The sequence below is a fragment of the Mya arenaria genome, chromosome 17 (genome assembly GCF_026914265.1).
Source record: "Mya arenaria isolate MELC-2E11 chromosome 17, ASM2691426v1".
Classification (NCBI taxonomy): domain Eukaryota; kingdom Metazoa; phylum Mollusca; class Bivalvia; order Myida; family Myidae; genus Mya; species Mya arenaria.
Window position 1 is genome coordinate 16,057,800 of NC_069138.1, and position 15,540 is coordinate 16,073,339.

Sequence of the window (15,540 nt, forward strand, 5' to 3'; positions counted from 1 at the left end):
TCCTTTGAAACAGACATAAGCTTAAGACATACTCCATTGAAACTGACATAAGATTAAGACACCCTCCTTTGAAACCAACATAAGCTTAAGACACACTCCTTTGAAACTGACATAAGCTTAAGACATGCTCAAGCGAGATCTGACATAAGCTTAAGACACACTCCTTTGAAACTGACATAAACTTAACACATAATCCTTTCAAACTGACATAAACTAAAGACATACTCCTTGGAAATTGACATTTCAGCTGAAGACATGTTCCTTTGACATTGGCATAAGCTTAAGACAAGCACACCAGTACTCCATCATCATATAACAATGTACATCATTTAAGGTTCTACAGTTTCAGCACATTTTCTTATGAATTTATAAACAAAACTTACACAGTTAAAGAGTTTAATGTTAAGGACTGCAAACAATTATAAGTAAAATAATAGCCAGTAAGGTCAATGAAAGTTGTTTACAATGTATGAATAATAATAGCCAGTATTTTAGGTCAATGAATACTGTTTACAATGTATGAATAATAATAGCCAGTATCTTAGGTCAATGAATACTGTTTACAATGTATGAATTATAAATCAATCCTATTAAGACAACTATAAATTGAAATAACATAAAGTTTATCCTTCAGGCAGCATTTAATAGTTGTGTAAACAGTTTGAGATATAATCAATTGGAGCATGTTGATTCGCACCTGTGAACAGGTTCACAAGCAAATAACAGAATATTTCTGCTGGTACAAAACACTGAATTCATAACGAAGATACTGTCATACATTTTGGCTATTAAATATAACTTTTTCTCAAATATGAGAACAAAATGTACTGTAGGCTTAAATGAATAGTATGATCAATCCCACAAAGAGTGGATAGGAATATTAAAATGGAATACTTAATGAAATTATTATATACATGTGGGAAAATTGTGTCTGATAAGCCCTAAGTGTTCTTGGCTTCTCAAAGATGACACCTGCATATCAATTGACGTCTGTCTTCAGTTAAATCTAAAATAAATTGGTACAAACGCACATGTTCAGCTGAAAACCAGCTAATGTTAGTTGCAAACAAAATACTTGTTGTTAACCATGTTTCTAGATACTTAATGTCGAATATGTCCTGTTGAGCATGGAGACACTAACACATCTACAAAATGTCTCTGTAGCTAGAAACAGAGAGTTGACCGAGTTGATCAATGTGAGATTAAACAAGAAGCTTCTTTCATTCTGCTGTCTGGGAAGATAAAGAGCTTCTTCTGGTTGTCTAGTTTCTATACTTGCAAGTTACTCAATCCAATGTCTTTGTTGGGGCCATAATAACACAGGCAACTTTTAATTTCAAACATTTTGTACATATTTATGTTAAACCCTTTCTTTCAGATTTGAAGTGGTTTGAGTCTGTGTCACTCTTTTTTATTGTTTTTGTTTTATAATTATTATCAATCATGTTGCTTCATGGTATCACTTTTCAAAATGCTTCACCTCAAGTTTTAGGCATTTCCAATGCAAGAATTAAATGGATTGTAATTACAACTATAGTAAACTCCCCTAGATCAATTGACTGCAATGTCAATAAATGCCATCAAATTGAAGACATCAAAGCCGGTTTGAATCCAAATATGGAAATGCAACATGTTGTAATATTTAAAATACATTAAAAACCACATTTGAAAGGATAAAACACAACAGTTTGAAACAGCTGCTAAATTATTAGGCCAAAAATATAAATTGTTGGATCTAGTTTCTGTCTTTTAAACTAATTTTCTTACAAACAAACATTTCCTGTTGTTTATTGTGTAATTTTGGACATTGCAGATGTATTCAAATAAACAAATTATCAACTACCGTACTCATAATTGTAAACCAGTTATATTTGAATCAAAAGATAGAGTCTAGTTAAACTAATAACTCGTACTGTTAAGGCCTTGAAATCTACCAGGGTGGCAGATGGTGAGAACATTAATATTCCATGCTGCCAACAAAACTAATATCCTTCAGATTCTCTGTGTGATAATAGAAAAAGTTATGTTTTCAGATATCATATTTTATTTCCTTGCAAACAAAGGTGTTGTGAAATCCTATTACTCAGTGCAATACGATATGAGGAATGGTGCTATGAATAGGTGTGATATAGCATCAAGGTGTACTGTGTATGTATAGGGTATAGTTAAATTATTAAAAATTACCAAATAAGGAGTTTGTTGTTTTTGCATCTGTTTCTTAGAGACTCGTTCATGGTTTGTAAAATGCACTTTTCATTTTTTTATTACAAAATAAATTGTGGCAAGTTATTAGGAGTGTTATAACTACAATACTGACAATATTGACGGCTCAAACTCTTCAACAAATGTTGATATATGCTCAAATTTGTCTTATGAGTCCACAAGTTTAAAATGCGTTACTTATACGCTATTCACCAAAAGGCTGTAGCATGATTGGTTGATTGACACTATCACATGACGCGACCAATGTTTTCTATAAAAGTTTAATTACCCAAAAACTTTGTATGAGTCCTTGTGGGCAAATGGATGACATATATCTGTTTGATCTATTTTTTTTCTTGACTGTACTGGGATGGGTTCGCTCCCCACTACCCGGTGACCAAGTTTTTCTATTATACTTAAATTGTATTTTTTTCTGCAATTTTGGTATCAAAGAGTAAAAATAAGTATAATATAAATGTTTTCATGAAACATCATAATAACAATTTATATTATAAATAACATTGACTTTATGAGTTTTGGATCATATTCCGAGATTATTCCTTTTTATTTTGATATGAACGTCTGGAAACCTATAACACCATTTCTACATGAAACACATCAAGACCACAGCTGTTCATTTTTACCTTTAAAACATAAAAAATATCTATAATTAATACAAAACTACAATATAAAAATACAAAACCCCAAAACAATTAATTTGTAATAAGACCCACTTTTCTTCAAATTCATATGAATATAATTATGTCAAACCCATTTACACAGCATATTTAATCTTAAAAACATTAAACCTAAATTTTCCATTGACAAACTTGCAGATGAAAATCAAAATTGCATGTTGAGATGAAACTGCATAATATCAGCATTTATTTACTTGGGTAATAACTTAATTACACCAGTATTGATAAAATCTTGACAAATTTCTATCACTTGACAGGACAACTAAAACTGCAAATAAATGATGTTATTTACTAAATTGCAGCAACTAAATTTCACCCCTCAGGCTATGTAGAAAAATATACTCTAGTGAAATCGGAATGTTCATAGGGAAGGTGAAATGTGTTTCCATGTTATTAAAACATGTCACGATTTAATTATCCTGTGATATTAAATTGTAGGTAAAATCGTCTTTGTATGAAGCTAAATTCTTATTTAATTACTTGACTCTAAGGTAACTCTGATTAGCTGCTATCATTTTAAGATCATGACGAGACATCACTGACTAAAAGTTTAAATCTATTTTAAAACATTTCTCTCATTAAAAGGTTCAGTTCATATTTACTAAACCTATGTAATAGTCGGAAGATCAATATTAATATATATATATCTGGATCTTGATTTCCTTGAAAAATATTTTATACATTCCTTGTTCGGTCTTTTGAAAACATATTGTTTCAAAATGTTAATTTAATTGGCCAAGGTCCATGTTTTTGCATGACACCAAGGCTATGGCAAGGCCACAACTTTATTTCTTCATTAAACGGAGAAGCTAGCCAAACTGACAATGGAGTAAGATAAAAAGCTGATTTACCTTATCAGAACATGCATATTTAGAATTGCAAACAAGCTTATGCAAATATTTACAGGCATAAAAAACAGTACACAAGGCCTGCAGCTATATGAACTCATGATCAATATGTTTCCTTTCCTCTTCACTAAAATGATTACATCTAGAACAAATGAGATGTATGTTAAATGGATAGGTGATGGTATAAGTTGGATTTAGTAAAACATTGAATAATCATGACAGATGTGATGGTGATCATTTAAGCATTTCTATACCAGTATTTGAACATCATGAAACTTCACTGTTCATGATTAATGAGTATATAGAAATTATTGTTACCATTTCTGTGTTTGGTGAATATATTATGTACTTTCACCACACAAAATGTTTGACTTAATATGAAAATTGTTGCCACTTTACACCAATATTACCTGGTTTTGATTTTCCATCAGCTTTTGTTCAGCTGTGAGTTCATCATCAACAGTAAGTTCTGTTGTTTCAGCACTTCCAGGCACCACTGCCTTATCTCCTTCAGTTATTTTCATTGGTATCAGATTTTCACCAGTATCTGAACATTCTTTGTTGAGTTTATCATCAGTTTCAACAACTGGCTGTAGATCCTTGTCAAGAGCACTTGTTAATTCTTCTGATTGTTCACTTGACCCACATATACAAGTTTCTGTTTCACCAACTAGATCATTAGTTAAACCAGAATCTGTCTCTTGAATGGTTTCATCATCAGTATGTTCAGTAGGTATTGCAAGTTCTGTAGCACTGTCTTCCTCAGTTGAGACTTTGTTACACTCTAACAAACTTGCATCTTCCTTCACCATTTCTTGGATATCACTAAGAACTGACTTAATAAAGTTTGCAACTTGCTCTTTATCTATTTCCACTTCTGCACCATCCCTATCACTTCCACAATCATAACTTGAATCTCCAGGTTTCACACTTAGCTCAGCATTATCACTTTCATCTTCCTTTTCCACACACTTAGTATTATCTTGTGTCGCATCCATATCATCTACAGTCTCACTCTGAATATCTTTGGTTTCATATTGATTTGTTTGTAATTCTGTTTTATCAACATCTTGAGCATTTTGTTCCTTATCTTCAGTTCCTTCATGTTGATTTCCAAGATCTTGCTCAGTTTTATGTGTATTCTCTTCATGCTTATCACAGTTATCATTAACTTTAGCTACAGATGCTTCATCGCCAATTTTTGGATCATTGTCCAAATTTTCATCCACATTACTCTCACTATCAACATTACTGCCCTCACCTTCCATGTTATTACCCATCACTACACTGTAAATATCAATGTCCTCAGAATTTACAATATCCTCTGCACCCTTGTTGTCATCAACTTTGGTATCAATATCATCCACAATATGATCATCAGGCCCTAGATCAGTGCCTGAATCATGTTCATGATCTTTGTCTTCAACTTTGTCTGGCCTTAAATCCTCTAAACTGTTTGCATTAATAGTATCCAAACATTTTATTTCAATTTCAGTTTCCTTATTTCCACCCAGTTCACATTCATTATTTTCTTTGGTATTAACACTATACACACTATCAACAGACTGGTTAGATGTTTCCTGATAATCCTTTTCAGTTATCTTAAGATCATCAATTGGATTGGGTTTTTCACAAACTTCTGTATCCACAGAATTGTTGTCAACTTCTGTAATGTCAGGGTTATCTACACTTGAACATTCTTCCTGGCTCCCTCCTGTCTCCACCTCCATTTCTTTTCTGCTGGAGAGCTTTTCATGAAATTATTTCCCCTAAAACAATAAAATCAATTAATTAATCCATCTTTGTGCATTTCTGCCACAAAATATTTTCATATCATTTGACAGAAAAACTTTGTTTGTTTTCATCCCAATTATCACCAACCTTCAAATATATTTCTATACACCCATTTATAGGTCCAATATGCAATTATGAAAAGCTTTTACATTAGATTGTATATTCATGACATTATCCAAATATCAATATCACCGTTATCAATATCACAACAAATATTAAAAAGAAAAGAACAACATTTAGTTCAAATCTTGGATACCTATATGTTGAATGTATTTTCTCAAGTTTTCATATATTAAAGCTGTTTATCCAATTCACTTATTATATAATAGAAACTTGAGTTAATATCAACACGCACAAATCAAGTCACACGCTTCTTGCTGGTACATGCCTTCAAGCGTTTCACAAAAACATGTTTTATTGCCTTAAATTGCATATCAACAGAGCGGCTCATGTAAAAAAAAAGAAACGAAAATATGATTAACAACTCTTGATATCTACATGATCGGACCGTCAACATTAAATCATTATCCTATTTATTGAGCAATATCCTAGCAGTTTGTTATATCTGAACTAATCTTTCACCAATCATATCCTTTAGAAATCAACACATTTCATTCATTTACATTTAAATAAGCCAGTAATGCATCAACATTTTATATATACCTTAAAGTCATAACAGTCAGTACAGCATAACGAAATATGAATTAATTATTGAATAATTTACATAATAATCTACATAGAACTATGACACATGCTCTCCTATGGTCTACAGAGTTGTGCCTGGTTAAGTTTATGCCTGATCTGTTTGGCTATTTAACAATGTCAGGAAACTAACATTAACAAAATTTTCAATCAATCCATTTTTAAAATTAGACAAAGACTTACCTGTATTACGTAAACCCTACCACACAGAGACTGATTGATTTCTGCAACACAGCGTGTCACTAAATGTCGATCAATGTTATATTCCGTTTACGGTCGTCTTTCTTCCCAGGTATTCGGTAGCACAGACTGAGCGGACTGAAATTAAACAAGAAAAATCAATAGCCTCACTTGGTTTAAAAGCCACCGAGGGTAGTCAAATGCTGGAGGAAATATTATACATTCAAAATCTAGAACAAAAATATGGAAGTACGTGGAAGGTAGAAGTTGACAAATTTTAGTTGTCATGGTGATGTTTGAAAGAACACAATCAAAACCCAAAACTTTAGAGACACAGCCTTATTGTTTTATATATTGAAGAGTACTCAGAACACATTTTTTTAGCCATATATTACTTTAAATCTATAGATGGTTATTGACATTTCATTCCTCAATACAATTATAAGTTTCAAGATTCTTGAAAATCTGTATATATAATATAACTTGGCACACACTTTCTTACATGAACCCTTACCAAGTTTAAGACTAACCCGATTTGAAACAGCCATTAGATTGCACATCTTTTAAGCTTGATATTGACAATGTCTTATCAGTAAGGATTGAACATTTTATTGCAAATCTTTCATGTTCACTGATAAGAATGGATTATGAATATGTTTTTAAAGCAAACATCATTCTGACCATGAAATGTTACTGCAAAATGAACAATTTATCAAAAACTGTTGATTCGTTCAATATGACAGGCCATTTCTGAATGAACATTCCCTTATCAGGGATATATGAACCAATTGGTTTATATTCCAAGACATTATATTTGAGGTTGGCGTGTAACCGTATTTCATATACAGTGTTATTTATGCTATTTGTTGAAAGTCTTGAGAGAAAGGTAGTCCTTAACTGTAAGGCTGTGTGACAGCTCCCTGTGCCAGTTAAATCAACTTCAAGTAAGGGGAAAGGAGTCATTGAACAATAAATACTATCAAAGCTGAAACTATGATCTTAAATTATATCACAATCTGGCAGTTTTAATTGTTGGAAGGACTTTTAAATTATCAAATTTATTTATTTCCTTTTCAACAAAATCTAATTTGGGTTGGTAAACATGTACACATGTAGATATTTAGCTTACCGTATTTATGACTGTGTTATTATTTACTATTTTTTCTTAATTGTAGCTATACTTATATTAATCATTGTTATGTATATATTTTGTTTAATATGATCTCTCCATCAGGTGGAAATATATCACACTTGAAACAATTAACACAAACAAAGACTATAATAGAATAGAAATTTCATTTGATTTCAAAATCAGCTAAGACATTAATAAGATCATTAGAATGGTTACAACAGCAACAACAACAACAACCTGTGAACACTGCAGGAAAATGCATTAATCGCTTTAACAATGTAAATGTCATACCTTGTAATAATAATGGCATAAACACTGTCAGATTCCCATTACGCTAATTATGCACATGATAATTAGAGCTGTAAATGATTGTAGTAAAGGCTTGCCAAGTAACCCAGCATTACAATATGTTAGGCTGGGATTTTAGGTCAATTCAACTCAAGAAGAAACCTTCAGAAACTAAATGAAACACCTAATACCTTTGAACAATCCCACAATATAAGTCCTGTTCCTTTTGATATGAATCCCACTTATACTTCAAGACATGCACCACCAGCTAAAACAAACCATTTCATTATTATCCTCTCTAGCGATCTAAACAACGAATCTGTACAATACAACACCAAGCAACATCCGCTTACTTATAAATGTAAGCCAAGACAGCGCATGACTCATTAAATGTTTTAATTGCTGTGCATACTGACTATGCACCGTTGGTAGGACATAAGAATTTCCTCAAGCAGCTCTCAGATTACATTTGCAGATTGTATTTATACATGCATGTATGTATGTGATTCAGTGCGACTTGCAAAATATTTATCTAAAAGCGTAGAATTACAATATAAACTGACAATGACAACATGTTCAGTCGTAATAAGATTATCTGAAATAATTACAATTATATATGTATTATTTTTACTGTTTTGATCCTGATGTTTCCAAAATATCTTTATAGATTTCATGTATTCTATTCATAGTATTCAGACCCCGCCATTTTTTAAGGCCTGTCACAAAAACATGCATCAAAGATTAATTGCTGAGCTGGGACGTATTTATAACCATTTTTTAGTGAATAAAAAAGTAGTAAAAAATAATTTAAGTATCTCATGCTTTAGAAAAGAAATAGAAATACATTGTTAATGTTCTCAGGTACCATCTTGCACTGGGTTTAACGATATGTAAATAAGGTTGCAATCAAAATAGATTTATGATGCTTTTAGAGTACCTTGTAATTCATTTTTGTTGTGATGATAAAATATTTTCAAATGAGATTTTAAACAAAACACTATATCACGTGATTATAACCCTCATCGAGATATTTTCATGGCGGCGTGGCAGCAAGGGGAGATCACTGCAGTTTGGAGATTGAGATCATGTAACTTTACAAATATGCTAAAGATATGTGAACATTATTCAATGGTTTTTCATTATTTTCAGAATACATATTTAGCAGCTATGAGTTAATACATGTATAATCATGTGCAAATCAAACATGTTAATACAAATACAATAGAAAATTGTTAGAATAATTATTTACCAATCTCTAAGACCTAAGTGTCAAACCTGGGTCCTCTCCCAGGAGTTAGACAGAAAACTTTTACCACAAGAACTAAATCCTTTTTCATTCATAAACACAACAGTAAATGGTTAACTTGCTGTTCTGTTTATTCCTGCCAAGTAGAGAACCTGTAGAGGATATATAGGCTTAAAGTAATACCTTTTAATCCCCTTCATAACCCAGAATCAAACTGGAAGGTCAGTGCTTTGAGAATTTAAAACAAAGAAATGATAAAAATCAACAAGAAATCACATCATTTACATGTACATGTATAAACATACTTGTTGTCCAGGAGTATTTATAGTATTGTCCATGATAGCAATAACCTATCACACTCAATATACACAGACAGAAGTATGCAATAATTGCCATTTGTTGTCTATACGACGTTGTCTAGATCAATAGGCCAAATGGTCGATGAATGTTCAATACAGATTTGTAGCTAATAGTGTCAAAAGGACATATTTACCAGCCATATAATCACTATTTTTAGGCTTAATATATACTTAATGTATGGAAATCATTTCCAATGAATACAGTCATATTAAGGCCTTTGAAAAATAAAAAAAATGTTAACTGTATATTGTAGCGGCTAATAATATGTTAAGAGATATTCAAACCAACACTTATTTACGATAGTTAGTATTTATTATATTTTTGCTTTACTTAAGGGTTGGTGTAGGAAAGCATTTGGTCAGTGAACAGATAATGTGCACAGATTGTGCGCTGACCACGTATTTTTATACACAGATATTTACTTATTTATTTCAAAGACACCCAATACACTTGGTAAAAAAGGGCTGTTTGAATGGTGGTGATGTCAATGATGTCACTAATGTTTCATCGAGGTCACTTACTCACATAGGATGCCATTTGACCTGTCATCATCACAACCATCGGTATTTCAAAGATTAACAATTAAATAGGCATTAATTGGTTTAACAATATTCATTAATTACAGTTATGTTGAATTCAGTTATGCTGAATTGAGATTTAAAAAAAGTTCATAAATCATCAAAAGCCAAATACTGTGGGGATTTTTTGTGCTTTTTTTTTTTAAAAGAAACATTGCTGTTTTTTCCATGGCCTAGACACCTGGTTTAGCTTAAACTATTCATAAATCATAATTCAATGATAGTTTTATTGCATGTTATAACTGCACTAATTTTCTTTTATAAAACTTGTCAATTAAGCATAGCACAGTACTACAGACTCTTATGTGTACGTATGGCTAGAACATAATTACATCCTCTTAAAATTTGGCTAATGGCATACCAATTATATCTAAAATAGATTTCAATAAAAGATTAAAGCAAAGGAAATGACATATTCAAATAAATCGTGCATTATGTCCTATTTGTCGAAAGTAATCAGATAAAATTATATGTATTTTTGTCATTTCAGATATCAATCAGAGAATGATCACATTGGGTGTTTCACAATTAATTGTTGAGGTCCATTTGACCTATTACTGGCTCGTTTCTTTGTTCCCTTCTCCCATTTTTTCTCCCTACCTCATGTTTACTAAGTTTTTCCACTCGCTCTTTTCTCTTGTCTTTTCAAAGCACACCCATATTTCTCCTTAATAATAGTTCCTTGTTTCCCCTCCATTTCCTCTGCCCCCTCTCCCCCCCCCCCCCCCTCTTTAAACCTTCCTTTACCACTAATTCAAAATTCCTTCCTGATCCCTTTCCTTCTTTCATTACTTTAATCTGCCATTCAAATTGTCAATGATTTTATTCCCCTAAATCTTTCTTCTCTGTAGTATTTCCTCCCTCCAACTTCCTTATTTAAAACTCTCCATTCTTTCCTCCCTCTTACTTTCTTACTCTCTCCAGTTTTCACTGCCTCTTTCTTCATTTCTCTCCACATTCTTCCTACCCCCCTCCAACCGTTTTACTTCTTTCCTCCCTCCAACTTCTTAACTCTCCCCATTCTTCCCTCCCTTTAACTTACTAGCTCTCCCCATTCTTCTCTTCCCTCAACTTCCTTACTTTCAATATTCTTCCCTCCCTCCAACTTCTTTACTCTCCCAATTCTTCCCTCCCCCAACTTCTTTACCTTAATTCTCCATCCTTCCCTCCCTCCAACTTCCTTACTTTCTCCATTCTTCCCTCCCTCCAACTTCCTTACTTTCTTTATTCTTCCCTCCTTCCAACTTCCTTACTTTCTCCCTTCATCCCTCCCTCCAACTTTCTTACTTTCTCCATTTTTCCCTCCCTTCAACTTCCTTACTTTTTCCATTTTTCCCTCCCTTCAACTTCCTTACTTTCTCCATTTTCCCCTCCCTTCAACTTCCTTACTATCTCAGTTCTTCCCTCCCTTCAACTTTCTTACTTTCTCCATTCTTCCCTCCCTACAACTTCCTTACTGTCCCCATTCTTCCCTCCATCCAACTTACTGACCCTCTCCAGTTTGCACTGTCTCTTACTCTCCCAATTCTTCCCTTCATCCAACTTCCTTTCTATCCCCATTCTGCCCTCCTTCCAACTTTCTTACTATCCCTTTTCTGCCCTGCATCCAACTTCCTTACTCTCCTCATTCTTCCCAGTCTCCAACGTCCTTACCCAACTTCCTTACTCCAGCCAGTCGTCCCTTGCTACAACTTCCTTACAATCCCCATTCTCGCCTCCCCCCCCCCCTCCAACTTCATTACTCTCCCCATTCTCCTGCCCCCACCAACTTCATTACTCTCCCCATTCTTCCCTTCCTCCAACTTCCTTACTCCCACTAGTCTTCCCTCTCTCCTACTTCCTTCTAATCAAACGTCTTCAATCCATCAACTTTTTTTCCTATCTCCTTCTTCCTTTCTGCAGAGTACAGGGATCAAAGAGAAAGGGAAAGGAAGAGGGTTTGGTAAAGGAGGCAAATTGAGAAAAATAGGAGTAAATGAAGGGATGGGGAGATATTAAGAATGAAGGATTGATAGATGAGGAAAGAATTGCATGAGAAGAAGGCAAAAAGGAAGAGAACTTGCACACTGAGTAAGCAGTTAAACCCCTATGAAACCTGTGTTCTAACAAGTGGAATAATCTCCTATCGTGTCTCCCTTCCTTCTTAATACACACTCCCTTCACACTAAGTACTAAGTAATTAAATACAATGTAGCAAGTACTGCTACAATGATGCATTCAGTTATCTTCAAGGTTGCATTCCTATTACTTCCACTCTGCTAAGCCCACAACCGAAAACCAATCTAGTATGCTAATCAAGTATGCAAAATGGACAATCAGTAGTGACTTATCTAAATTTTGTCAGTAAAAGTCATGAACTTTCATTGTCAGCCCAGTTGTAAATGAGAGCTTAAAAGTGTAGCCAAGTGGCCAAGAGAAGATCTTATTAAAGTGAACTTATATGGTAAGTATACTATCAGCAAAACTATCTTAGGCCATTCTTAAAGGGGCTGTACTCCGTATGATAAAATAGCGAAAAAAAAGAAGAATGTCGAAAACTGACATAAACTTGGCATTGATGTGTACAATGCATTGAAACTTACAAACTGAAGTACCACATAGTTTACAATTTATTTAAGTTTAGCAGTTATTTCGTATTTTTCCATTAAAAAAGATTACTGGGTATGTCTACAAGGTAGAATTCATTCCTTATGCGTCATTGGCTAGGCGGTGTTATCACGTGATATTACCGAGGTAGGTGTATAGCCGAATTATGACAACCAAATAGAGTAAGCCGTTGTAGCTCAGTGGATATGAGGCTGGACTGCAATTTTGGCGACACCGGTTCGTACCCGGTCTCCGACACAATTTTTTTTTTTAATTTTGTACTGTTTTTTACAATAATGATATCAAAGCGTAACACATTCTATTAGATAATTGTCCTGAGATTTGTTACAGAAAAAGACTTTTTTTGGTGCTAATCTGGTGTACAGTCCCTTTATGTCCACTGCTTCACTGTCACAAAAATGCAGTTAATATTTAAACTTTTAAAACCATACAAGTGCAAATAAAACACTTAAGATCACTATAATACACAATCAAATGAAGATATAAAATAAATCTTATAATAAGAAGTAAATTATGCTTTTCATGACTAACAAATTTGAACTGTAAAGCTGCAAACACACGGTCTGATAAAGCGTATAATGTGGCCATATAATAATTAAAACATAGACCATTCGGTTTGGGCACTTTTTAAAAACGGTACATGTTTATAGCTAAGTTAAATAACAAAGCATAACAAATTGTTTAATAAAATCAGAGTTAACTAATGAGAAAGTAAAAAAATCACAGTAATACAAGACTCTTGTATTTTGACGTGTGATCACTCTGACAGAAAAGTACAACATTACTAAACAACAAAGTCAATGTAGACAATATTTTTTTTTTTAATTCCTTTCATCTCTTGTGAAATATATATACAACCAAATGATTTGTACACAATGTGTACATATAACATTAGTCTGTAAATATTTAACAAAAATAATCATTACAGTTCATTATAATATACTGTTGATGTACATTTGAATAATCTGCTTAAAATTTTGAACCATTAAACAGCGACCAAGTGCAATTTTGTTTAACTTGAGAACATTAAACCTTTACAGGTTGGGAAATACAAGAGTGCAATTTTGCACCAGATAAACCTGTATAAACATCTTATCATTATCTCTTTACACACACTCAGATATACATCATTGTATACAGTATATATGCACCTCGGAATGAATCATTGTATAATACAGTATAAAAGAACCTCAGAATGAATCATTGTATACAGTATATATGCACCTCAGAATGAATCATTGTATACAGTATATACATGTAATTATGTACCTCAGAATGATTCATTGTATACAGTATATATGCACCTCAGAATGAATCATTGTATACAGTATATAATTATGTACCTCAGAATGAATAATTGTATACAGTATATATGCACCTCGGAATGAATCATTGTATACAGTATATATGCACCTCAGAATGAATCATTGTATACAGTACATAATTATGTACCTCAGAATGATTCATTGTATACAGTATATATGCACCTCAGAATGAATCATTGTATACAGTATATATGCACCTCAGAATGAATCATTGTATACAGTATATATGCACCTCAGAATGAATCATTGTATACAGTATATATGTACCTCAGAATGAATCATTGTATACAGTATATATGCACCTCAGAATGATTCATTGTATACAGTATATATGCACCTCAGAATGAATCATTGTATACAGTATATATGCACCTCAGAATGAATCATTGTATACAGTATATATGTACCTCAGAATGAATCATTGTATACAGTATATATGCACCTCAGAATAAATCATTGTATACAGTATAAAAGAACCTCAGAATGAATCATTGTATACAGTATATATGCACCTCAGAATGAATCATTGTATACAGTATATATGCACCTCAGAATGAATCATTGTATACAGTATATATGCACCTCAGAATGAATTATTGTATACAGTATATATGCACCTCAGAATGAATCATTGTATACAGTATATATGCACCTCAGAATGAATCTTTGTATATAGTACAAATGTACCTCAGAATGAATCATTGTAAATAGTATAAATGTACCTCAGAATGATTCATTGTATGTAGTGTAAATGTACCTCAGAATGAATAATTGTTTAGAGTATAAATGTACCTCAGAATGAATCATTTTATATAACGTAGAATGAATCATTGCATATAGTATTAATGTACCTTTGAATGAATCATTGTATATAGTGTAAATGCACCTCGGAATGAATCATTGTATGCAGTATAAATGTACCTTTGAATGAATCATTCTATATAGTATTAATGTACCTCAGAAATGAATCATTGTATATAGTATAAATGTACCTCAGAATGAATCATTGTATATAGTGTGTATATAGTGTGAATGTAACTCAGAATGTATCATTGTATATAATATAAATGTACATTTGAATGAATCATTGTATGCAGTTTAAATTTACCTTTGAATGAATCATTGTATGCAGTATAAATGTACCTCAGAATGAATCATTGTATACAGTGTAAATGTACCTAAGAATGAATCATTGTATACAGTGTAAATGTACCTCAGAATGAATTATTGTATACAGTGTAAATGTACCTAAGAATAAATCATTGTATACAGTGTAAATGTACCTCAGAATGAATTATTGTATACAGTGTAAATGTACCTCAGAATGAATTATTGTATACAGTGTAAATGTACCTCAGAATGAATTATTGTATACAGTGTAAATGTACCTCAGAATGAATCATTGTATACAGTGTAAATGTACCTCAGAATGAATTATTGTATACAGTGTAAATGTACCTCAGAATGAATTATTGTATACAGTGTAAATGTACCTCAGAATGAATTATTGTATACAGTGTAAATGTACCTCAGAATGAATCATTGTATACAGTGTAAATGTACCTCAGAATGAATTATTG

At 32.6% G+C, this 15,540-nt stretch overlaps 1 protein-coding gene across 6 annotated transcripts in view; it reads right to left on the reverse strand.

Annotated features, from left to right (window-relative positions):
• LOC128223943 (uncharacterized) overlaps nt 1–15,540 on the reverse strand; it is a 32,568-nt gene that overhangs the window by 8,834 nt on the left and 8,194 nt on the right. For 2 of the 6 annotated variants that reach the window (XM_052933446.1, XM_052933445.1), the window contains exons 2-3: nt 6,428–6,562; nt 4,159–5,517 (exon numbers count right to left, since the gene is read on the reverse strand). In XM_052933446.1, coding sequence (XP_052789406.1) covers nt 4,159–5,478 — 1,320 coding nt within the window. In that variant the 5' untranslated portion in view covers nt 5,479–5,517; nt 6,428–6,562. Of the gene's footprint in view, nt 1–4,158; nt 5,518–5,798; nt 6,123–6,205; nt 6,316–6,427; nt 6,563–7,847; nt 7,986–8,035; nt 8,213–15,540 lie in introns of those variants that run through there. The other 4 variants (XM_052933443.1, XM_052933447.1, XM_052933449.1 and 1 more) reach the window with 4 other exon arrangements.